Here is a 24452-nt window from a genome sequence, read left to right as displayed (position 1 = left end):
TGCCTGGGGATGGAACAAGAAGGGTTTAAGGCCCATTCCACAAGAAACCATTCTGTGATTTGGTGGGATGAAGGTGCGACCCCTTCCAGGAGCCCAGGGATGTGGGTGTGCCCTGCCAGGCCTGGGGCTGGTGCTGCTGTGCACTGAGCAGTGCTCACAGTGCCCAGAGCACACCAAAACACACCCAGCACCCATCCTGCACTGTTGGAACGCTCAATCTCAGCAGTCTGGCCAGATTTGTCTCCATTTAAGGCCTGGAAGTGAGGGGTTAACGCAGCTCGCAGCCAGCCCCAGCCGCGTTTTCTGGAGGAGAAGCAGATGTGGGAGCGGGGAGTGAGAGGGGCTGCCTGGGGCTGAGCTCCCCAGCTGCGGCACCAGGCAATCAGGGCTGCAAATTGGGATCAGATGTGGGCAGCTTCCCCCTCTAAATGCAGCACTCCAGGGCTGCTCGGGCTGGTTCTGCTCTGCCTGGGGAGGAGGAAGAGGAGGGTTTTGGAGAGTTGCTGGGGTCTGGGGTGGCTGCAGGGACCTCTGGAGTGGGGTGCTCCCTTTGGAGAGAGGTGTTTTCCTTGGGGAGCTGTTCTGCCCTGCCTCTTTCCTCGCCTCCTCCCCTGTCTGTGCCGTGCTGGAGTAGGCTCTTCCCCGAGCAGGGATGATGCAGGAGCTGGTGGCTGGTGTGGAGAAGATCAGGTTTGACTCGGAGGCTGACGTGGAGGAGCTCGGAGCTCGACCCCTGCCCTTCCTGGGGGTGGACAGTAAGTTTGGGACAGGGCTGTGGGGTCTTTTGGAGTTCTCAGTGCCCTCCCACACCACCTGGGTGGTTTTATCCTGGCTCCAGGCATTGCTCCCTCAAGGATGGCAAAGCTGTCCGGGAGTGCCAGGGTCCCCAGTGTGGTCCCAGCACTGGGGGTGGCAGCTGAGGCCCTCCCCAGGGCCTCTGGGGCAGAGGGGACAGGCTGTGACAGGGGTGTGCAGGGACACAGGGGACAGGCTGTGACAGGGGTGTGCAGGGACACAGGGGATGGGGTGTGCAGGGACACAGGGGACAGGCTGTGACAGGGGTGTGCAGGGACACAGGGGACAGGCTGGCTGTGACAGGGGTGTGCAGGGACACAGGGGACAGGCTGTGACAGGGGTGTGCAGGGACACAGGGGACAGGCTGTGACAGGGGTGTGCAGGGACACAGGGGACAGGCTGGCTGTGACAGGGGTGTGCAGGGACACAGGGGACAGGCTGTGACAGGGCTGTGCAGGGACACAGGGGACAGGCTGGCTGTGACAGGGGTGTGCAGGGACACAGGGGACAGGCTGGCTGTGACAGGGCTCTGCAGGGACACAGGGGACAGGCTGGCTGTGACAGGGCTGTGCAGGGACACAGGGGATGGGGTGTGCAGGGACACAGGGGACAGGCTGGCTGTGACAGGGCTGTCCCAGGTGTCCAGGGTCACCCCCAGCCCAGCGGGGCCAAGCCCACGGTGTGCAAGCACTGGCTGCGAGGGCTCTGCAAGAGGGGCGACGGCTGCGGCTTCCTGCACGACTCGGATGCCAGCAGGATGCCCGAGTGCTGCTTGCACTCCAAGCTCGGTAGGTGCGGGGCTGGGCATCCCAGGGAGCCTCTTCCCACCCCTCTCACATCCCTCGGGCCTGGCCTGGAGCAAGCGGCTGGTGCCACCTCCTGACTGCGCCAAGAAGTGTCACTGTCACACAGCCAGGGTCCCCCCAGACCTGGCAGTTCCCAGGGCACCCCAATTCCTTCCATCCAGCCCCTCTTTGAGCGATTCTCGCGTTGTCCCAAACGCCCCACGCCTTGCTCCGACAGGAGAGTGCAGCAACAAGGACTGTCCCTTCCTGCACCTCGATGGCACCGCCAGCACCGTGGGCTGTCCCTGGTATGACCGAGGCTTCTGCAGGCACGGTGAGCTGGGAAGGGGCTGGAGCCCCGGGGAGGGTTCGTGGTGCCCAGTCCCGGGGTGATGCCGTGTCCCTCTGAGTGTCCCCTCTGCCTGGCAGGTCCCCTGTGCAAGTACAAGCACACCAGGAGGGTGATGTGTGCCAACTACTTGGTGGGCTTCTGCCCCGAGGGACCCAAGTGCAAATTCGTGCAGTACGTACTGGGCAGGCTGGGGGGGACTGGAAGGTGGCTGGGGGGGAGGAAATCCCCTCCCTGAGGTGGCTGTGGCCCTTGCAGGGTCAGGGACAAGGACACAAAGGGTCTGAATTAACCAAACCCCACACCCAAGCTGTGCTGCTGGCAGCGGTGGGTGGCTAGGGGACAGCTCTGGTCCCCATGGAGGTGCCAGCTCCAGGGCACCCCTGAGGGGCTGTGGGGGCACCTCAGGGAGTAACTGCCTGTCCTCTGTGTCCCCTCCAGCCTCAAGGCCGGGCTGATGACGAGCAGCACAGAGCCAGCCAAGGTGAAGCTGTTTTCCCTGTGCCCACGGGGGTGATGCCCCAGCTGTCCCCCAACTCCTGTGGGGCAGCAGCAGCTGCCAACTGCCCCTCCTGGCCCCTTTTTGCCCCCCCAGGAAGCTGGATATCCATGGGGGCTGGTACAGCGGGATCTGGCTGCTGCAGAGGAGATGGGAGGTGAGGATGAGCCACCCAAGGAGCCACCTCCATGTGGCACCCAGCACCTGGCAGCTCCTCTGTGGGACACCAGCCGCTGTCCCCAGAGCCAACAGAGCCTGCTGGAAGGAGGAACCCGCTCCAAGGTGAGGGATTTTGGGGAATGGGAGGGCTGGGAGCAGCGGTTTCACCTTGCAGGGGGAGGATGAGGGGCAGCAGGTGCTGTGGGGATTCCCAAAACAGCCTCTTTGACTGGAAATGTCTTTTCCTTGTGTTATTTGGCCCTTGGAGCTGGGGTGGGAACCAGCAGGGGAAGGGGTTTCGGTGGTGAGAACCCTGGGAACAACAAATCCTTCTGGGTCAGAGGTTTGGGGAACAACAAATCCTTCTGGGTCAGAAGTTTGGGGAACAACAAATCCTTCTGGGTCAGAAGTTTGGGGAACAACAAATCCTTCTGGGTTAGAGGTCTGGTGTTGGAGGTCTCAGAGCTGTTTCCATGATCCCATTCCATTGGAAACGGGGTCAGAACACACGTGTGGCAGTGGCTGATCCAGCACAAACCATTCCCAAACCATTCCCTGTGCCTCCAGAGCGGATCAGGCAGTCCCTGTGCCAGTGAGAGCAGGAGGACTCCGCTGGGAATGCTGCTGGGAGAGTGACTCCAGCGCTGCCACACGGCTCAGGGAAGGAGGACACCACGGAACACGACGGACACGGCACCGGGGCAGCGGCTGGACTAGAAAGGGCAGCAGGGTTTGGCCAGCACCAGCTCACAGTTGGCACAGGCAGCACAGAAATCACTCCCTGCCATGGCAGTCACAGCTGGCTGCTCCCCCTGGCACTGCTGGCTGAGGGCAGGCCGGGGCAGCTGCAGCATTCCCGAGGTTTTCAGGGGTGCAGGACTGGCTGGTGCCAGGATCCTGGGCACAGGGGTGAGGATGTGCTCACCCCTTGGGAAAGGAGCACAAAGCACCACGTTTCACATCACAACCCAAGCAGGAAAGGAAAATCCACACAGGTTTTTATCGCTGGTGAGAGAGTTTTTGGTGCAACACCTCTGTGCACGGCACTACTGCACTCAGCAGAATAAAGAGCTCAGACTTTTAATTCTTGGCTTTTCTTTTTGCCCTTCGTGCCTGCAACGTGACCAACCCTTTCCCAGACATGTCTGGGGATGGCAGGCTCCAACTAGCACTCCTGACTGTCCTGCTTTGTCTGCTGCAGGCACGGGTTTGCCCTCTGGGCACAACAGCTCATCCCTTGGAGTTTTCTTCCCCAGAATTAGGGCGCTGTGGTCTGAGCTGCTACTCCAGCGCCTTCACACAGGTCCTGGCCAGTCCCACCAGTACCAGGGGTGAGTACAAACTGGGCTGGGCCAGGCACAGCTCTGAATTTGAAGGGAATGAGTACTGGGGTTGAAGCTCACCCTGCTACAACACTCAGCTACAGCAGAATTGTCAAATCATCTCTAATGACAACTCATGAGGGGTTGTCCCATGTCCCAAAGAAGGGATCTGGGACTCTGCAGCCTCCAGGAGCTGTCCTGGAGATCTCTCAGGGTGCCTCTAATGCTTCTTCATTTCACTACTCAAAGCTGCCTGAGGCATGGAGAGGTGAGCACAGGCTGTCCCTGTCACCTCCCTGCTACACCAGCTGACCTGCAACGCAGCCCCTCCTCAGCTCCAGCCCCAGCCAGGCCCCTGCAGCTGCCAATTCCTGCTGGGATCCTGGTCCTGGTTGCTCTGCAGCCTCCCAAAGAGCTGTGGCTGTTCCCTGGCTGCTGCTCCAGCTCCTTCAGTGATATTTTCGCCAGCGGTGCCGCTCTGGAAAAACGAGGAGAAAACCATTGCAGTGTTAGCAGAGGGATCTCTCTGGGGGCTCCAGCTGGGGTGAGGAGCCCGACTGCAGCTTCTCTGTTCACGTGCTGCAAGGGGGAACCACCCAAACACCAGCAAATCCCTTGCCATTTGTCAGGAAATGCAGGGAACAGGAGCTCCTGTTGGAATATCTCCTCCCTCTGCCCTGTGCAGGCTTTTCCCAGTGCTCCTGCCACTCCTGGAGCTCTCCAGGGAGAAGCTGTGAGTCAGCAACTGCTATCAGCACTTTTGTTAACCAAATTCCTCTCCCCACCTCGGGAATCCTGCTCTCTGAGCTCTGGTATTAGTCTTGAGCGGGGAAGTATTTAAATAATTCAATTATTTAAATTATTCCCGAGCTTTAATTAACAGCTACGCTAAACAGGCTTTCCAAGTGCTGCAAAAGGAAGGAGTCCTGAAACAGGAGAGCCCAAGGAATTCTTACTGAGGTGCTGATAGTTCCAGCCATAGCTGAGCAGGCAGTACCCAGCCAGGAGCATGGAGATTCCAGCAGGTCCCCCCTGCCTCACGTGGATGTATTTGGCACAGTAACTGCTCCAGGCTGTTGGGAGAGAAAGGAAAGGGATAAACCACGGGCTGGTCTTGGGGATTCGCTGTTTCCATGCAGCTTTACAAAGCTAAAATGTTGGGGGTGTTTGTTTGTTCCCAGAGGGCAGGGATAGATGGGAAGGAGCTCCTTGTGAGGGGGGTGAGGCCCTGGCACAGAATTCCCAGAGAAGCTGTGGTTGCTCCTGGATCCCTGGAAGTGTCCCCAAAGCCAGGCAGGACAGGGTTTGGAGCAACCTGGGACAGTGGAAGGTGTCTGGATCATCTTTATGGTCCCTCCCAAACCATCCCATGATTTGTGCTCTGTAAAGATCCAGGCTGGCTACCTGGATCAATAAAGTAAATCAGGGAAGTGGGATGGATGGATGGATGGATGGATGGATGGATGGATGGATGGATGGATGGATGGATGGATCTGCCCCGAGAGCCAGGAATTCTCACCTCTCTGCGCTGCTCCCAGCAGCCCCTGGGGAGAGAAGTTGCAGGTGCTGATCCAGGTGTGCAGCTCCCCCAGCCTCACCTCCATCAGGGGCCTCTCCCAGAGGGGACCTGTGGGGTGACAAGTCACAGTGGTCACAGCAGGGGAGCTGCTGTGTGGTGTGGAATTTGGGATTGGAAAAGGAGAGGGAATCACCTCTCCCACAAAGTTTGGGCTCTGTCAGTTCCAGCCTCCACAGAAACATCATCCATGAGCTTTGCAGGCTGCAGTTAAACCTCCTTGGATTCTCCTGGATCCTTCCCTGGGGAAAGCCCAGCGTTCCCTACCCCTCCTCTCCCATTGCAGCGAATCCCAGCAGGGAGGCTTTGGTTACCTTGCCGGCCCTGTGTGAAAGCACCCTGGGGTGCCTCAGCAGCCATCCTCACATCCTCGTGGAAACGCTTCCCTGGGAAAATCCTCAGCCCTTCATAATCAGGATACAGCTCTGGAAACCACTCCAAGCCAGAGGCCTGGGCTGAGCAGGGGGGCTGGATCTTGGGGGTGCGGAGCAGAGGCAGCTGCGGGGCTGTGCCCAGGTTCAGGGTGGGCTCGGGGGCTCCCTGCAGCTGCTCCCCGCTGTCCCGCGGCCTCTGCAGGCTGCTGAGCTCATCTCTGGCTGTTCCCCGGCCGTGAGCTCCCAACGCCTCCGTCAGTGACAGACGGAGGAGGTTCCTGGGATGCGAGGCAGACACGGGGGGTTCAGATCCCACCCCAACTTCCAGGCGCCCCCGCTCCTCTCCTGCCGTGGATTTGTCTCTTCCCCCGCGCTGGCCCAGGTCACCGAGGCCATTTCTGCTCTCGGGGGACTCTGCAGGTGCCTTTGTTGCCTTTAAAGCGCTTTTCCGTCCCTTGGAGCTCCCGCTCCCCTCGGCTCCCTGGCTCGGAGTCTCCTTGCTCGTGGATTTTTGGGCGGTTTTGCGGCGCTGCGGGTGAGGAGCGGGGCCGGGCTCCGTCCCTTCCCCGCTGCTCCGCGGCTCCTTCTCCCGGAGCACCCTGGCGCGGTTCTTGTGGATCACCACCTTCACCCCCTTCTGCAGCTTCCCGGGCACGTCCCGCACCTCCTCGGGGTGCAGATCCAGGCTCCGGGCCACGTCCCGCACGGCGCGGGAGGCGGTGGCGGGGCTGGGCTGGCGGCTCCTTCCCTTGGCCGATGGCGGTGCGGGGGGCGGGCGGGCGGCTGAAGCTGCTCCCGGTGCCGCTCCCGGTGCCGCTCCCGGTGCCGCTCCCGGTGCCGGTGGCGGTCCCGGTGCTGCCCTGCAGTGCGGGAGGTGCGCGCGGAGCCGCTTGAAGGGCCGCTGGCAGTGCGGGCACAGCTCCGGCCCCGCCGCCATTACCGCGCGTCCCCCCGCCCCTCACCGGGTGACGTCACAATGGCGCAAGCGCCCCGCTGCCCTCCCGCCCTCGTGGCGCGGGCTGTGACGTCACAAAGGCGCAGCCCCGCCCGCGCGGGCGCACGCCGTGACGTCACGGGGGCGAGGCGGCGGCGGCGGAAGCGGCGCTCGGGGCCGGGCAGGGCCGCGCTGCCGCCCCTCACCGCGGCCTCCGGCCCTCACCGCGGCCTCCGGCCCCTCCGCGCCGCCTTCCGCCCGCCCCGCCGCGCTCCGACCCGCCATGAGCTGCCGGCAGCCGCTGCCGAGCGAGCGGGGAGCGAGACAGAGGTGGGCGAGGGCAGCGCGGCCTGAGGGAGAGAGGGAGGGCGGGAAGGAGGGGCCGCGCTGAGGGGAGGGGGCTCGGCCGCTCGGAGCGGCCCCGGGGGCGCCGCGCGGGGAGGGCTGGGGAAGGGGAGAGCGGCTCCCCGAGCCCTGGCAGGGGTTGAAGGGGTCGGCGCGGAGGTTGGGAGCCTTCGGGAGGGCGAAGGGACGTGGGGGATGCGGAGGATTCGGGGGAGATTCTTGCGTGCTGGGGGAGGAAGCAGAGGGATCGTGGAGTGGCTGGGAGCTGGGAGGAGGTGAGGGATTGTGGAGACAGGGAATGGGGTGGAAGGCACCTGAAGGCCCTTCCCATAACAGCCCTGCCGTGGCAGGGACACCTTCCACAGCCCAGGGTGCTCCAAGCCTCGTCCGAGCTGTCGAGGTCACTGCAGGTGTGGAGGAAAAGAAGGATCCAGAGGCAAAGGGAGGAATATCCCTTCCCCAGAGCGTGTTCCAGGACAGATGGACAGCGTTTGGTGCTGTGATCCCAGCGATGGGGAGCAGGGAGGCAGCTCCAGGCTGTAGGCGTGGGCCAAATCCTGGCAGCTGAGGCTGCTGCACAGCCTGGCTGGAAGAAAGGAGCCAGTTATAAATACCTCCCTCAAGTCTGTTTTGACTCATTCGAGCACGGATTAATTTTAGGCACACCAAAACAGCTCCATCGTGTGTTGTTTTTTGTTGGTTTTTTTTTTTTGGAGGCTGCTGAGATCGTGGCTGACTTGTCACGTTTGTACAGTGGGGAGAATCGTTTGATGTTTGTGTAGGAATTCTGGGATGCTGCTGGGGATCAGCTGCTGTGGTGGTGTCACAGAATCACACAATGGTTTGGCTTGGAAGTGACCTTCAGTCTCATCCAGGGCCACCCCCTGCCTCGGGCAGGGACACCTTCCAGTGTCCCAGGGTGTTCCAAATCTTGTCCAGCCTGGTCTTTGAGGTCTTCCCTTCATCTCCTCTAATCTGGGAATATTAGCACCGCCTCCATCCCATCATCTTCCTCCAGACTCTGCTTTGCCTTGATGCCTGCAAAGATTTGGATAAAAATTAGGTTAAAACCTGTACCCCAGGTGTCATGAGAGAGTGGCACATACATCAGAAACAGAGAGGAGTTTGTTTTCCACGAGGTGTTTCCTGACAAAACCTTATTTCCGCAGGTGAAATGCGATTGTTTTGGAATGTGACTTGATTCCAAGCACTGTCAGAGTGGAGAGACTAAAGAGTCATTGTGGGGTGATGTGAGAGGTGAATAATGGGAAATACGGTCACTGCCACTCATCCCAGTGCTGTCCCCAGCCTGTCAGGTGTCACTCTGAGCCCAGGCATTATTTTTAGATGTGCAAGGCTGACAATTGTTAGATGAGTTTATTTAGAAGGATGGGTTTAATGTGGGTCCCTCAAACTGGTAGGAGACATCTCGTGAGGAACAGGATCCTTTCCTCTGTGCCCCAGGCAGCAGCTGAACGGGGAACATGCGAGTCCCCAGCAGCTCAGGGGGCTGGAGACATCCTGCATTCATTTATCAGGTGTTGCTGCTTTTTTGGGTGCCTGCAGAGGACAAAGCAGAAGGTAGATCAGTGAGCTGATCATTTATATTCTCCTGCAGGAAGAGGAGAAGGAATGGTAATGAAGATGATGGTCACGTTCCCCAGACCAAACGTAGCACCAGGAACACTGTCCTCCAGGACTCGTGGGACACTGAGGTGAGAGCCTTCCGAGGCAAACCCAGCCTCCTTCCATGCTGCATTTCAGCAGCAGTTGGAATATCCTGTGCATTTCTTTCATTGTTGTTTCATGGCTTTGTGTTTGAGGTCGTGAGGTTTGACTTGGTGACATCAGAGATTGAAATCAGGACTTAATCAGTTTGGAAATCAGCATTTCCAGTGAGCCTGGTTATCCCTGGCCTGAAGATTTCTGGGAAGAAATTCCAAATCCTGCTTTGCAGCACCCAAAGAAATAATTTCCTGCTGTTTCTGGTTTTGCTGTGTGGGATGAGCTGTGACCAGAGCTGGGGAGATGCTGAGGGTGGATGTGACCCTGTGCTCACTCTGCCTGACCATCAACTTTGCCTTTCCTTACAGTCAGGTGATTTTCTGTGGGAGAAAGACAAAACACATTCCAGGCAGGCCTTATCTGATGTGGAAAAAATGCTCTGGTAGAGCTGCTCAGTTTAAGCAAGACTTGTTCACTTAAGCTAAAACACTCAAACTCAAAACTCTTTGTGTTTTTTCTCATATTTTCCATGATTTTTTGCTGGATGTGGGATAAACTCTCTTGTTTTCTTACCCCTCACCAAACAGGTGTTCTCTCTGTGCAATTTGAGATTTTTTTTCTTAAAAAAAAAGGAATTGCTGATTTCTCAACTGCTGCCAGATTTCCTGAGATGTCACCTGGGTGAATCACCTGAAAATTCACCGTGAGCAACGTCCTTGTGTTGCAAAACATTCATGGAAAAGAGGGTGCAGAGCAGAGACTCCCTCTCTGAAGCTAATGAAATGAATGAAATTAATTTCTTTGAAAGTTTTGGAAACATCCTTGGCTTTTTAGAGCCTCCTGACTTTGAAGGTGGATTGTAATGAGCAATTACAGTCTGAATTATTACAGAACTAACCCAATCATTCAACTATTAATTGTACTTGGGAGAAAATATTTAGTTGCTGTGTAATTTTGAGCTCTTTTATAATCTGGAAACAGTTTCCAGTGGATATTTCTACATTCCTGTTGCGAGGGAGACTCTCTCTTAACCTGTACAAGTGGATTATGTGTTAGGACACTGCTGGAAATGCTCTAAGAGCTGCTGTCCATCATGAAGGAATCCTCTGGGATGACAACTGCCTCGTGCTGCTGTGTTTTCAGGAGGGAGAACTTTGCATTTTGGGGTTGTGCTGGGGAGAAGCAGCCCCGGTTTGTTGCCATCTGACACTGAATCACTTGTCCAACAGGTCAAACCCCTCCGTGTGTGTAGAGTAGTTAAAGGCTAAAGCAGCTTTGTGGCGGGAGGAGGACGGATTTAGTGTGGAACAAGGGATTGAAGTAGGAGTAATGAAATTAAGGATATGAGGAAAACCCCCTGATGGTGAGTGGCAGAAGCACCTTTGCTTGTCGTGTAAACACCTGGTGTTTGGGCAGAGCCACTAAAAGCAGGACTGGCAGCGGGCTTGTGGCCACACAGGAGGGGTGGCCTCAAGCTGGCCTGGTTTCCTGCAGGGGAACAGCACGGGCAAGGTCACTGCTCAGCCTAACAGAGACTCTGCTTCTTGCATGCACTTGCCTGCTGAAAGTCTGGTTTTAACACATCAAACCCTGCTGTGAGGCAGGGAGGAGCTCTCACTGCTGAGGAACGTGGACAAAGCTCCTCAAACAGCCCCATTCTCCAGCAAACAGAATTCCCAATGTTTTCTCCTGATGAATAGAGCTTTTTCTTTTTGGGTTTTTTTTTTTTTTTTGGCTTGTTTTCTTGTTGGATCCCTGAACTGAGCATGCTCAGAAATTCAAGCCACGAGATTAAATCTGTATTATTCCAACATTTGGTTAAGGACTTCCTGTGCCAAAGGGAGAAATCCTCGTGCTCACCGTGCACGAGTGCTTCCAGTTGGTGCCGCTTGGAAAGTCTCAGCCAGTTTGGAACACTTGGATTTAGTTTCCTGGTATTTTGCTGTGTGCAAAGACACCTCTTGCTGGTTCAAAATCCCCACTGGTTTTGGGATATTCCCTGGGAAAGGGGGAGTGGGAGCAATTTGTGACTTCGAAGAGCACGTGAGAGTCTCTTTTCATCGCAGGGCGTCTCACACCTGCTTTTTGTGAAACATTACCTGAAGTCCTGATTCCTCTGGCTGGTTTTGGTTCAGACTGGCTGTTCCCTCTTGCAGAGCGAGGCTGCTTTGAGAACACAACCTCAGGATGGCAGCTGCATTTTAAACAGGACTTGGCTTTTGGCAGGATCTCTTCCCACTTTTTTTTGTCTTGCACGTTTTGCCCTGGAGAACAAGGTGAAGGGAGGTTTGTCCTTAGTGGCAGTTGGGAACTGGGCTGTTCTGTGATCCCTCACTTTGAGTCCCACTGCTTATCCAAATCACACCCAATTCCAAAGGATTTGCTGTTTTGTCCCTCTGGATTGTCCTTTCACCCAGGACAGGCAGCACCCCAGTTTTCACAGGATGGAAACAGATTCTCTCCAGTCTCCATCAGTGCTGCTTTTTGGCCAGTTGTTGTCAGGATGTGCCATTCCTGCTGCTCCTGGAGGAGCCACTCCCAGGTTACAGCCACCCTGCGGGTGACAGAAACCTCTGCTCTGGGCTCAGGCCATGGACAGGCACAGGCACGGGGCTGGAGCCACAGCCAGTGTTAAACATTAGCGAGGCAGAGCCTTTGCCACGGAATTTCGCTTCCTGTTCAGCCTGTGCTCCCTTTTCCAGGAGCTCAGCTGGGTTGTTTGCCCTGTGCTTGGTTAGAAATCCATTGCTGGTCCCTCAACCAAGCTAGGAGAGGTTGGAGTGGATCCTCCAAGGGGATCCTGCTGATGGGAATGCTGAGATTCCCAGCTGTGCTCTGCAGCCTGGGGAATCACCACTGCAAACCGTTTGCTCTCATTTTCTGAGGGAAGGAAGCGAGTCTGAGTGTTCTGGCTGACCCTTTCCTTCCTGAATAACTGCTGCAAAGCCCAATTTCTTGCAGTTCCTCTTTATTCTGGCCAGGATTGGAACACCACCGGGTTCTTGGCAGAGATCAAATCGAAGTTCTTGTCCCCCAGTGTCCAGGGAAGGGCTGCTCTTCAGTTCCCACTAAAACCAGATCGTGGCTCTGTTCAACTCATCTTGGAAGATGTTGAGAGCAGCAGGGGCTGAGTGGCTCTTTCTCCAGTTCCTGTCACGAGGGATTGTCTCAGATCTGCACATTTAACAGAACATTTGTTTGTTTTAAAACTTTTAAAGTGTGATGTTAAGGGTCAAAGAGCCCAGTAAACCTTGAAGATGCCCTTCTGATAGTTAAAATATTCATAAATGTCACTGGGCTGCTTTCCTTTGCCCCTGTAAAGCTTTGTTGATGCCTGTTTTGCTGACTCGATGACTTTAAGGATTCTTTTCTTGTCTGATTGTAGTCCAAATGCGTTACAGAATGTGCACCACAGCCTGGGGACACGGTAGGTGTTCCGTGGGATGTGGGCAGTGCTGAAGGGGTGCCAGTGCTAGTGAATCTTTGCCTTAGAGAACTGGAAATCAAGAGGGTCTGACAAACCCCATCTGTCCCAGGACACGCTGCCAGCTTCACAAACCTCCGGAATGCACAAAATAATCACTACTAACAGCTGGAAAACGCCTGTTGAGATGTGAAACGTGAGCAGCAAGCGAGGCCAGGTTCTCATTTGGATTTTTACCTTGATTTGCAGAAGGTGGCTGTAACGAAGCTCACTAAGGAGCGCAGACTAAAAGGAAACAAAGTGTCCTGTGCGGTGGGTTTCTCTCCGAGGCTGCTGTGACCCCTTCCAGCATCGCGTGTGACTCTTTGTGCTGCTCTGCAACAGCAGCTGCGCTGCCCAGCACCACCCCCAGCTCCTCCCTGTCCTCCCGGGGCTCTCTCCCTCTCTAGATTAAGGAAGAGGAGCTGGTTGCTCCCGTAGTTCCATCTGTGCTCCCTCGGGAATGACCCCGCTGTGTGTTTCTCTCTCCTCGCAGCCCGGGGCCCTTGGCTTGGCTTGCTGTGCTCCCACAGAGCTGAAGCATTTTTGGTGCTTAGCGAAACAAAGGAATTTGTCAGGGTTGGATGATCAGGATCGATGGTGGATCAGAGCTGGGGGGGAGGGTTGTGTTCCACCCCAAACATCCGCAGTGCCTCCCTGGGCCCTGCAGCACTGCTGGGTGCAGTTTGTACCACTCCTGATTTACTCCAAACACGCTGCTGGGTGCAGTTTGTACCTGATTTACTCCAAACACGCTGCTGGGTGCAGTTTGTACCTGATTTACTCCAAACACGCTGCTGGGTGCAGTTTGTACCACTCCTGATTTACTCCAGGGGAGGCCCTTCTGGAAGTGGTGCTGACTGGTAAATCCCTGAGGATCCCGTGAAATTTGTCCTCTTCTGCTGTGGCCACAAAGCTGTGACTTCTGTGGCTCAATTCTTACAAAAATGTCTATTTTTTTTAGCTGCTGTCACTTTTATGAATCATTTATGGGGTGTCAGAATAGCCACTTGCTGATTGACTCACCCAAATATTTGCAGCTCACACAAACTAAAATATTCCATCTGGAGCTAATGGAACCTTTCCTTAGCAACCCTTAAAATGGTGTTTTCTGTCTTTGAATCCCTTATGATGATGGCAAATGCTCTTCCAGCCATTCCCATGAGATGTGGTTGTCCTAAATGCTGGCAAATGAGCCCTGGCCTCTTATTCCAATCAAATGCTGAGTTCTTTTTGCTGCATGAGGAATTCCTTGGTGCCTGTTGCTCTTTCACAGTCACGTCAAGTAAATTGGTGTGGAATTGCTGTGGAACACTTCCAGTTAACCCTGCCACAGAGAACTGGGAGTATTTGATGTTAGGGTGTTCAAAGACTTAAAACTGGGTGTTGTGTGCATTTCTTTCTCACAACCTCTTGCTTTGGATGCTTCAGATCTCATTTGAGGATTGCCTTGTAGGAAAATGCTTTGCATGGTGCCTCCCTCAAAGCTCTGCCCTGCCTGCCTGGGAATGTCATTTTCCAATTCTCGGATCACTGCAGCAAACTTCACTAGTGCAAACGTGGGGTTGGGGGCAGAGCTGGAGGGTTTAACTGGGAAGGATTGAAATGCTGGAACACCCTGGAGGTCACTGAACTCTGGGTGAAGGCTTTGTCCCTTCAGCTCTGTGACACCGGTGTGGGCAACAACAACCTCTCCGTGCCAAGGTGGATTTATTCAGTCCATCAGGCTGGGAATGTGGAAGGGAGGGATTTATCCTAAAGGTTTGCTTCTGTGGGGTGAGGAAGAGGTGTCTGATGTTGCTGTTCACCCTCTGTGTGTCCCAGTCCTCCAGCAGTGACAGTGGGAGCAGCAGCAGCAGCAGCTGTAGCAGCAGCAGCATCAACAGCCCCGACAGAGCAGAGTCCAGCCTCAACCCCAGGATTGCAGGATCCAGCCCTGTCTCTTCCCAGCCCTTCCACGAGCAGTCTGCACTAAGCCAAGGTCCTTACTTCCACATCAACCAGATCCTGAAGGAAGCCCACTTCCACAGCCTACAGAGCCGGGGACGCCTCCCTACATGATGACCCAGCAGCTCCCTGCCTTCTGTGAAGGGACAGCACTGTGTAGATTTGATATTTCAACTTCAAAGTTTGTTAAAATGGAATTGCACAAAATTGCCTGTTGCCTTTTCAGTCTATATTTGAAATAACAGGTTAACAGGAGATTGTTTACTTGTGGTTTGCTGCACTATTGCAATGCAAAAGGGGCTTTGGAGCAATTTTTATAGGATTCTTTTTGGGGTGGTTCTAAAGTACGTGGCAAGAGGAGACTGAGGAGTCCACATGTGTGTTATAGGATTGCAAACTGTCCAATTCCAATCGACTGCCTAATCTGTTTGTTAGCAAGTTGTTGCTTTCTGTAAAGTTCTCTTAAGCGTTCCTCTTCAGTTTTATAAGTCTTTTTTTAATTTCAATAAACTAGTTAAAAAATGATTTGGCAACATAATTTTTTGAGCATTTAGAGTTAGCGAGAATAGGAGCAGCGAGTGCAGGTCCTTTAGGCCTGTGAGCTCCCACCCAGCTCGGGGTGAGTTCTCTGATGAGCTTCACTGCTGCAGGACTGGAAGGGAAATGTGAAATTAGAGCCAGGACAGGTCGGGCAGGTGCTGCAGGGGCCACTCAGAGCAGAGTGGTGGTGCCTGGAGGCTACAGGTGTCCTACCCTGCTCCAGCACCCCTTTCCAGCTCTGAAATGTTTTCTCTTAGTGTGTAGCTTGTTTTGGCTGGTTTTTATTATTTTTTTTTTTATTTCTTCAATTTGATTTCAACAATATAAGGATAGGAGGTGAAAAAGCAGCTCCACCTCTGTTCCAGCAGCCAGGGGACAAGGACAATCCAAGCTGTGCCTGCTTCCTGTGACACGCCCTGCTCTGCCCGAGGATGGGAAGCACTGACAATCCCGGAGGTGTCACCGCTCCTGCCAAGGGGACAGAGAGATCTCAGTGAAGACAAACACCCAGAGCAGGTTTATTGTTTGCTGCCTCACTTGGTCATGCCCGAGAGCCAGCCCAGCTTGAAGAGGGACGGTGCCGCCGCGTCCTCGTCGTCGGTGATGAGCTGCCGGAACAGGGAGCCCGGGCGCGCCGCCTCGTCCTCTCTGGGCAGCACAGCGGCTGCAGCCGGGCCCTTTGGGGACACAAAAGTGACTCTGACCATTGCAGCACCCCCGGGGCTCCCTCTGTCCCCTCAGAAACATGAGCTGCCAGGTGGAGCCGCGGTACAAACGCTCCGGGCAGGCAGCCGGAGCCGCAGCCAGAGCGGTGGCGCTGCTGGGTTAGTGACAGACACACACGGGGCCACCTCTGGGGGCTGCTGGTGGCAACAGGCACTTGGCAGATGTCACTCAATGCTCACAAAACGCCTGAACAGTCATCAAAACCCTCTGAGCAGCAGGGCAGGGGCTGCTGCGCTCACAGCAAGGGATCACAGCGTAGTAGAAACACAGCTGGTGCCCTTGCAGGAGCTTTTTTTGAGAAGTGCAGATTTTAACCTCTCCAGAGGAGTTTTAGCATTGAAGAAGGAGCAAGCATCTGTCAGGGATCCTGGGATGTGGCTAGCACAGGACACGGGTGTGCTGAGCACAGCACAGCAGCTGAGGGGAGTGACAGAACGAGCCAGACATCACTGCACACTTCTATGCTCTAGTCGGGGTGAGCTGTGAGAGGTAAGGAATACCTTCACTGGGAAGTTCTGGGCTTTCAAACACCCCTTCTGCTGGGTCTGGTCCTTAATGGCTCTGAGTAATGGAGAGCTGCAAATTGAACATCATCTCAAATGACACTGGTAAAAAACCAGGCTCTTGACAAGACCCAACAACTTGTCCCAGTTGCCAAGACCACCAGAGATAGATTGGGCTGGTAATAAGTAAAGGAAACATTAATTGCTGCTTGCCACAGCAGTGAGGTATTCCTTGGCTCTCACCCAGCACACAGAGCTCCATCTAAGCAGATGTTTTAAACTGGGGGAAACGGAGCCACAGAGAGATTGGCTGCTACAGCTCAGCAGCAGGAGAGCAGCAGGACACTCCTCACACAGCTGGGGTACCTGGCCAGGCCTCCTCGGGGCTTACAGGGCAGCATCCCACTGGAAAGGAGTCCAAGCATTAGCTACTGTCCTTCAGCCTTTCCTGCAGCCCTATTTAATGAGTTGTCTCTGATGCACTGCCCTCACTGCCTGCTCTGCCACAGAGCCCACGGTTTTGGGCAAAGGGTGGGGGTTTGGAGGGTCCTGGGGAAATCCCCCCCATCCCCTGCTGTGCTGCCATAATGATTCCTTTCACTGAAAATAAAAAAATCAGGTGAAATAATGTTTGGCTGTTTTCTTCTTTCCCCACAAAGTCGAGTGTTGGGGGGGACAAAGAATACTGGGAAAATATTCCTATTTTTACAGTTCAATTCAAACACCAACCTGGGCTCTTTCTGTGCTCCTGGCACTGGACTTGCTCTTCCGTGAGCTCGACATGCTCAGTGGCAACAGTCCAAACCTTAAGGAATGGAAGAAAGAAATGTGGGAAATGTGGGAAGCAGCTTCCCAGAGGCAGGAGAGCGTCTGGAAGAGGCGGGTGCCTCACCTGATCTGGCTGGATGCTAAGGGCAGGATGTTGTGGAGCTCCTGCGAGCTCAGAGCGCCGCCCCTGCTCGTGTACTGGTTCTCTGTCCCAGTCAGCAGGCCAAAGAGAACCTGGAAGGCACCAGAAGCTGCTTGGATTTGGGGAAGAAAAGCTGGAAGGTGCCAGGAGCTGTTTGGATTTGGGGTTCCTGCAGAGTTGACCCCTCAGTACGTGGCGAGTCCACTGACACACCATCAGCACTGAGCTTGAACATGAAGTGTCTCCCTTCCCCCTCCCAACTCTTGTGTTTAATTATTCCCACAGCTGAGTCCCAGACCTGTTTCAGCACTCCTTAACCCGATTAGTGTTGCACAGGCTGCAGTGAATCCTGTTAGATAAAGTTCAGCCAGCCCCACACGCGGGGCCGTGCGGCCGGCTCAGCCAGCTCCTCTTATCTGCAGCTGGCACTGAGCGCTCTTCCCCCTTCCAAGCAAGTGCCAGTGCTTATCTTGAGGCATTCAACAGTTTAAAGGCACCCCCAGCTGCCCTGCTGGAGGCATTTGCAGCCCTGCTCCCTGCTCCAGCCCTGCTCCCTACCGAGGTTCTCTGCACCAGGCGGTTCAGGTTGCTGTTCAGGTGTGGGGTGAAGACATCCAGGTCGAAGGGATCGATGTGTCCCTCCAGGAAGTCGATGACCTTCTCAATGCTGCAGGCAGAGCAGAGGGCTCCTCTCAGGGGTGGCATCCTGCTGATGCCAGCTCTGAAGCAGCCAAGGATTTCCTGTCTGGGGTGACTGAGCAGAACAGGAATTACTTGGCACAACAGCAGCTGCCCCAAGGGTTTCCAGCTCCTACAGGAACCTGCTCCCCACGGTACCCCCAAGGCTGGAGCTAACACAAGGCTTTAACTCTTGGCTGGAAGCTTAACTGCTTCTCCAGGGGCATCCTCTGAGGGTATCCTATGGCCACAAGGAGCGGGACCAGCCCACTGCCTCAGCCCCTGGCCACAGAATCCCACCCCCCCTGTGTTCTGAAGATGAGCTCGGTGTTTGTGCAGCTTGCGCTGTTCTAGAGCCCCCCAAGCACTGCTGGAGGATGTGAACCCCAGAATGTGCCATACCCGGAGTCCTGCTTGATCCTGCTGGGTTTTGTGTCCTCACTCTTGGCTGTCAGGATGATGCTGAGGTACCTCAGGTCGTAGAGTAACTGCAGAGCTCTGCTCTGGGTCAGGGGGAAGCTGTCCGGCCTCTGCAAACAGGACAGTCAGGAATGGGGCTCCCCCTCGGCCCAAGGGAGAAGATTTGAGAACACCAACCCCAAGGCACAACCAGAGTGTGAAACGTGGTCTGCTCCCCTTCTGCCTGAGTTCTGGGGGAGGCAGGGTGGGTGTAAGGGTGTCCCCTTCCCAGCTGGCACAGACAGGTATTTTCTGTTGCAGGAGCTGGATGTGTCCCTGCATTCCCAGCTCCCATCCCACACCCAGGTACCTTCTCCTGCTTCTGCTCCACCAGCTTTTCATAGGCAGCCAGCACCTCTGCCATGCAGCTCCTCAGCAGCTCCTGCAGCGTCACCTTGGGCAGGGTGTGCCCACCCACCCTGTTCACCTCCTGGCACAGGCTGAACAGGAGGCACTGCGCGTGCCACGAGGGCTGTGCGGGAGAACAGAGGTTATTTGCAGTTGCTCTGTGCGCTCCATTCCCTCCCACATCCCTTCAGATGGGTGGTGGGAGTGTCCCACCTTCTCAGCAGCCACAAAGCTCTGCCCCACAGCTTGTATCTCACAGGGTCTGCTTTACTGACACCCCAGATTTTGGGTTACAGCAGCTCCCAAAGTCCCACAAGGACTTTACCAGACACTGAGTGCAGTGAGAACTCCTTGTGCATCTTCTGCCAGCACAGACCCTGCTCAGCCCACCCACTCCCTGGGCCTCCTGAATTCTCATCCAGCTGCTTTTGCCCTCAGATAATGGAATTTACTGGATAAATTTCACTGCATTTCCATGTCCAGCCCCTCCTGTGCTGTGCAAACACAGAACTCACTCCGGGCCTGGCCCTCCTCCCTCCTGCCACCTGCTCTGTCCCTGTGAGCTCCTTCCTGTGCCACCACCACACCCTTGGGAAGACACACGACTTCCCTGAGGATTCCACAGTCCCACTGCTCCAATTGTCCTGCAGTGCTTCCAGCTTCCATGGAATCTCTCCCCTGGGACCTCTGTGTTTAAATCAGGCCTAAGTCCTCCTCTGGCTCAGTTTTAGGGGATCTGGGCCAACCTTACTCACAGAGATAAACAGCGACAATGACCCATTTCCTTCCCCTGACCTCTGTCCTCACGAGGTGAGTATCTCAAAGAGCACCAGGGAGTGTTTGTCCTGTGCTTGTGACACCAACCACGCTCCCCAGCAGCTCAGTGAGTGCTTCTGGAGCGCCGTGCTGGGCTGTTCCTCATACCTGCACAGGCAGACGGATCTTTGACGTCACGCTGCTCCCAGACTCGGTTTCCTCCTGGATTTCGATCTCATCCCAGTTGGTGGCCGTGGCCAGGACAGACCCAGCTGTGTCCAGCAGCAAAGTGTGGGTGAAGCACTCAACCAGACCCTGGAGCACAAAAACAAAAGCCCCAATCACAGGATGGTTCTGCCAGGCCCAAACCAGCCAGCCCACCCTGCCTGTGACCTGCTGCACCCCTGCAGCTCCCAAAGTCAATCTTCCAGACACCATCCCCCTGGAGCCACCCCTCTCTGCCCAGGGAGCCCCACCAAGGGAACCCTTCCCCAAAACGCATCTCTGAGGAGGAAAACAGCTCCTTACTTTGGTGACAGCCGAGCTCCAGAGCTGATAAGCCAGCAGGCTCTGCTGCAGGAGCTCTGCCTTCACCCCCTGCCACTTGGCCAGCTCGGGGGACACTTCCTGGGCTTTGCCCTTGCCCAGTTTCTTGGCCGAGCGTGGCTCCTTGGGCGCCGAGGCGGCGCCGCCCGCCTGGCCCAGCACACAGCGCTGCAGGTGAGGGCACAGCTCGGGCAGGGCCTGGCACAGCCTGGCCATGAAGAGCACGGCGTTGAGCTTGGTGTCCCCAGGGGTGTCCCGCCGGCTCTGGAGCTGCTCCCGGACGCAGCCCAGCAGGTGCTGGGTGCAGGCGACGCAGCGCTCACGGAGCAGCCCCTGCACGGTGCCGGCGTCGGCGAAGCGGTCGAAGGCGGGGCGCGCCGGCACCGCCGGCTCCTTGGGGACAGAGTCATCCCCGGGGAGGTAGGACAGGACATCCTCCAGCCTGGCCTTCAGCTTGGAGTCCAGCGTGGAGCAGAAGCTCTGCACGCACGGGGTGAGCGCCTGCGCCTTCATGGCCAGCCCGCTCCTGGCGAAGGGCCCGCGCTGCCCCACGCTGACCCACGCCGCATCCCCGGGCAGGTCCCCGGGGCTCTCTGACCACAGGAACAGAGCCACGTTGTGTTCCAGCTGCATCTGCTTGCTCAGGGCACCGCTGCCAGCTTTCACCTCCAGTTCCTGCAAGGCTACAGCCAGCAGCTCCTTGGAGCTGCCTGAAATGGAGTCAAAGCCTTCTTTGGTCAGAGTCTGCAACGGAACCAGGAGAGAGAACGTCAGTGTGCCACTTAAACACACCCTCAGCACGCTGTGGGCTGGGTGAAACAACAGCTGGGAGTGTCCCCAGCACAGCACCCACCTGCAGCCTGTCCAGGAAAAGCTGCTGCAGCAGCTCCTCCCAGAAGGACACGGGCCTGTCCAGCAGGCGCCGGCACACGGCCTCCCAGTTGTGGCTGCTGGAGTCGCTGGACAGCAGCTCCCACACGGCGTCACGGATCCCTGCCAGCCCCTTCATGCTCTTCACGTACACCAGCAGGGTCCTGACCCCTGTCCTGATGTCATCACTGCACCTGGAGGTGAATTTCACCCCGGTGAGGGGGGCGAGGCCCTGGCAGGGGTGCCCGGCTGCTGGCTGTGCTGTGCTGCCTCTGGCTGCTCAAAGGAGGGGGAAGGAAGAGGAGGATGAGGGGATGAGGAGGAAGTCAGCCAGGCTGGGATTGCCCTGGCCCACTCACATGTTGATCCACTGCTGCAGGGTCTCCCTGAGGTACTCCTGGCTGATGGGGTGTGCCAGGGTCCGCAGGGCTGGCTGGAATTCCACCACGGACTCGGGCAGGTACTTGAACCAGCTGCTCAGCTTCAGATCCTCCTCCAGCACCCCTCCTTTCCCTGGAATCCCAGTCAGGGATCAGCCCAGGATCAGCCTCCTGCCTGCACAGCCGGGCAGGGGCAGGGCTCACCTGCGGGGTTCTGGCCCGTGGTGCTCTCCAGGGTGGAGAAGAGCAATCCGCAGGGCAGGGCTGGCTCCGGGGCCATCCCCTCGGGCACGGTGTAGAAGAGAGCGTGGGCCTGGTACAGCGTGGTGGTGAGCAGCTCCATCAGGGAACACACCTGAGCTTTGATACCTGCACCTGCAGAGAGGTGACTTTGAGCCGAGGCAGCCCTTCAGCACAGGTCAGAGGCACCAAGAGAAGGGCTGGAGGCCAAAAGGACTCAGCCTCGTGCTCCTCCTGCTTCCCCATTACAGCTGGGCTTGCCCTAAGCCCTTGAGAACCGTTAAAAATTATTCATTTATCTGTTAATTGTGCTATTTGGCAGTGTCCCTGCCACCATCAGATTCACGGGAACCACCCATCCCTGCTCCCCGTGGCACTGACCGTGGTGGGGCTGGTTGAGCAGCTGCTGGATGGCCAGTTTCCTGGCCAGCAGAAAGTCAGCCAGGGCCTGCCGTGGGGAGCTGTCCTCCAGCAGCATGATGGCACACAGAGCTTCTGCCACCGCCTGGTCCGAGCCCGTCCGGCAGCGCAGCAGCGCCTTGCTCTCCTGCAGGATGGTGGATCTGCCACGGGAACCAGCTGGGAGTCACTGCCTGAGCCACGCACTCAGCTGGGCTCGTGTGCTGACTGCCAAAGTGCTCCTTTCTCCAGACTGCAATATGGACATTACAGGACCCCTGCGATGGTTTTTGTCCCAGGCTCGTGGAATGGTTTGGGTTGGAAGGGGTTTCCCTGAATCCCTGTCATTCCTGTCCCGTCACCTGATGGAACCCTCAGGATGTGCTTCCCTCACATGCCTCTTTCCCTGCCTGCCGGCCCCCAAGGGCATTCCCAGAGCTCCCGGCTTTGACACCTGCCCCAGCCCCGGGATCCTGCCTGGGGCTGTCCTGGGGCTCCAGCTGCCGCTGCCTCTTGGGGCAGGTTGAGAATTCTCCCACCATGCTGCAGCCAGTTTCTGTCCTGCCTTCCCTGGGCTGCGTCTGAGCGAGTGCCACGGGCAGGGAAGGGTTTGGGCTGGGAGGGAACTTTAGGATCAAGCAGCTCCAAATCCCTAGAGCAGGCTGCCCCAAGTCTCATCCAGCTCGCAGCACGGGGCGCTGGGACACTTCCAGGGATGTGACAGCCAAAACTCCTCCGGGTAACCTGTGCCAGGACCTCACCCCCTCCCATCCAGCCCTTCCCACGGGCCGTTCCCGGCGCACCTGAGGTGGCTGGCGGCCGCCACTTGCCGCAGGAGGATGGGGAAGCGGGCGAGGATGGGGCTGGAGCGGGCTCGGGGGGTGTCCAGCTGCAGCTGCCGGCGCAGGTGAGCCCCGAGCAGGTGGAGCCGGGCCGCGGGCAGGTAGCGGCCGCCTTCCACAGCCCCCCACACCTGCTCGGGAACCTCCAGCAGCAGCTTCAGCTGCGCCGCAGCCCCGTAAAAACTCTGCTGGGCTGGGGGGTGAACCTGCAGAGAGCACACCGGGTCACAGCGAACACACAGCGCACAGGAGGAGGGAAAAGCGGCCGGAGGGGGAGAAGGGAGCAGGGAGGGAGATGGAGTGCGGGACAAAGGATGGATAGAAGCGGGGAGGGAAGGCAGGAGGGACTGTGCGGGTACCCCCGGTGCTCCTCACCGCTCCGGCGGGGCCGGGCCGGGCCGAGCCGCGCTGCAGCCCCCTCACAGCGCCCAGCAGGCGCTCGGCGCTCCGCCGCATCTCGGCGATGGTGTCGGCAGCCTCGATCAGGTCGCGGTAGCGCTCGCCCACCATCTGCCGCAGCTCCTCCCGCTTCTGCTCGATACCGGCGCGGAGCCGCCGCTCCACCGCCCGCAGCTCCGCCGCCGTGTGCGCCTCGAACAGCGCCTCGGCCTCGGCCCCGCGCACCGCCACGGCCGCCACAGCACCGGCACCCACCGCACCGGCACCCACCGCACCGGCACCCACAGCACCGGCACCCACAGCACCGGCACCCACCGCACCGGCACCCACAGCACCGGCACCCACAGCCGGCCGCACCCCCGGGGCCGCCATGGCCGCCATCTCGGCACGGGAAGGGGACGGCGCTTCCGGGCGTCACCCGCGGGGCGCCGCCGCCATCTTTGTGCCGGGCACAGCCACAGCCAGGTGCTGTTGCCATGGCAGCGCCGCCATCTTTGTGCCGGGCACAGTCACTTTCAGGTGCTGTTGCCATGGCAGCGCCGCCATCTTTGTGCCGGGCACAGTCACAGCCAGGTGCCGTTGCCATGGCAGCGCCTCCATCTTTGTGCCGGGCAGTCACATCTGGGTGTCGTTGTCACGGCAGCGCCGCCATCTTTGTGTCGGGCACAGCCGCGCCACAGTGCCGTTGCCATGGCAGCGTCACCATCTTTGTGTCAGGCACAGCTGCGCCACAGTGCTGTTGCCATGGCAGCGCCGCCATCTTTGTGCCGGGCAGAGCTGCGTTGCCACAGCGACGCGGCCAGAGGGAGAAAACACCGCTTTATTTATTTTACTTCGTTTGTTTATTTATTTAATTGCGTTGTCTTTTTCTTCCCCGTTTCCCGGGTAACGGGTCGGGCTCTGCGGCCTGCGGGTGCCGCTGTCACTCCAGACACGATAATAAACTCTGCTCCCAGGGATGGAATGAGAGGAAAGCGCCTCAGGTAGTGCCAGGGGAAGGTCAGGGTGGACATCAGGGGGAATTTCTTCATGGAAAGGGCTGGAAGTGCCCAGGGCAGGGGTTTAAAGTGCCCAGGGAGGGATTTAAAGCTGTGCGGATGTGGCACTTGGGGACACGGTCAGTGGCGGCCTTGGCAGTGCCAAGGTTGGACTCGGTGATCTTCAGGGGGTTTCCAACCTGAACAATTCTGGGATGCTCTCCCAGGGAGGTGTCCAAGCCTGGCTCTGCTCCCCACCCCAGCTCCAACACACACAAACAACCAGAAACTGGAGGAAAACTCTTTTATTTCCCTCCCTCCCCATCCACAGCCCCCTCCCCGTGGCACAGGCCGTGGAGGTCGGGAACCTTCGCTGCTGTGGAAAGGTTCAGTCCCACACCCAGGAACGATTTGTGGGGAGGAAAACAGGGCTGGGAGCAGGGACACGCCCTGGGCACGTCCTGGTCACGAGGAATCCACTGCCAGAGCAGAGCTACGGGCACGGGGGATGCACGGTGCTGCTGGGGGCCCTGCATCTCTGCAGGGAGTGGACAGACCTCACTTCACCTCCCTTGCCCTGCAGAAGTCACCTGGCAGAGCGGCAGC

At 57.3% G+C, this 24452-nt stretch overlaps 4 protein-coding genes across 10 annotated transcripts; 2 read left to right on the top strand and 2 right to left on the bottom strand.

Moving 5' to 3' along the window:
• Positions 1-403: 403 nt before the first annotated feature.
• Positions 404-3671, top strand: CPSF4L (cleavage and polyadenylation specific factor 4 like). The gene is made up of 7 exons (XM_086857608.1): positions 404-755; positions 1434-1583; positions 1819-1914; positions 2010-2103; positions 2371-2413; positions 2525-2710; positions 3155-3671. Exons 1-7 carry the CDS (start codon positions 653-655, stop codon positions 3221-3223), a joined length of 741 nt encoding a protein of 246 aa, XP_086713734.1. The 5' UTR covers positions 404-652; the 3' UTR covers positions 3224-3671.
• On the bottom strand, positions 3569-6890 carry MTNAP1 (mitochondrial nucleoid associated protein 1). The gene is made up of 4 exons (XM_023938984.2): positions 5800-6890; positions 5429-5536; positions 4866-4982; positions 3569-4387 (listed from the first exon to the last, which is right to left on the bottom strand). The coding sequence occupies exons 1-4, from the start codon at positions 6794-6796 to the stop codon at positions 4359-4361; spliced, it is 1251 nt and encodes a 416-aa protein (XP_023794752.2). The 5' UTR covers positions 6797-6890; the 3' UTR covers positions 3569-4358.
• Positions 6891-6918: 28 nt separating this feature from the next.
• Positions 6919-16670, top strand: VCF1 (VCP nuclear cofactor family member 1). Of its 2 annotated transcripts, XM_086857605.1 has the most exons (4): positions 6941-7123; positions 8757-8853; positions 12537-12599; positions 14151-16670. In XM_086857605.1, the coding sequence occupies exons 1-4, from the start codon at positions 7077-7079 to the stop codon at positions 14385-14387; spliced, it is 444 nt and encodes a 147-aa protein (XP_086713731.1). In that variant the 5' UTR covers positions 6941-7076; the 3' UTR covers positions 14388-16670. The 2 variants fall into 2 exon arrangements, with proteins under 2 accessions (XP_086713732.1, XP_086713731.1); XM_086857606.1 differs by lacking the exon at positions 12537-12599 and having other exon boundaries at positions 6919-7123.
• COG1 (component of oligomeric golgi complex 1) lies at positions 7814-23633 on the bottom strand. Of its 6 annotated transcripts, none has more exons than XR_015278074.1 (15): positions 22846-23514; positions 22432-22676; positions 21611-21792; positions 21194-21364; positions 20969-21122; positions 20593-20803; positions 19722-20483; positions 19362-19508; positions 18400-18561; positions 18033-18160; positions 17511-17619; positions 16935-17044; positions 16772-16847; positions 16409-16642; positions 15079-15281 (listed from the first exon to the last, which is right to left on the bottom strand). XR_015278074.1 is itself a non-coding variant. In XM_086857599.1 (15 exons), the coding sequence occupies exons 1-14, from the start codon at positions 23248-23250 to the stop codon at positions 16430-16432; spliced, it is 2880 nt and encodes a 959-aa protein (XP_086713725.1). In that variant the 5' UTR covers positions 23251-23437; the 3' UTR covers positions 15079-15490; positions 16409-16429. The 6 variants fall into 6 exon arrangements, 4 of the variants coding, with proteins under 4 accessions (XP_086713724.1, XP_086713725.1, XP_086713726.1 ...); XM_086857599.1 differs by having other exon boundaries at positions 15079-15490; positions 16409-16447; positions 22846-23437; XR_015278073.1 differs by lacking the exon at positions 15079-15281 and adding an exon at positions 15308-15490 and having other exon boundaries at positions 22846-23633.
• Between the last annotated feature and the right edge of the window lie 819 nt (positions 23634-24452).

The sequence above is a fragment of the Cyanistes caeruleus genome, chromosome 19, assembly GCF_971803275.1.
Source record: "Cyanistes caeruleus chromosome 19, bCyaCae1.hap1.1, whole genome shotgun sequence".
NCBI lineage: Eukaryota > Metazoa > Chordata > Aves > Passeriformes > Paridae > Cyanistes > Cyanistes caeruleus.
Note: the sequence above shows the minus strand (reverse complement) of the source record. Positions and strands in the feature narration are given on the sequence as shown.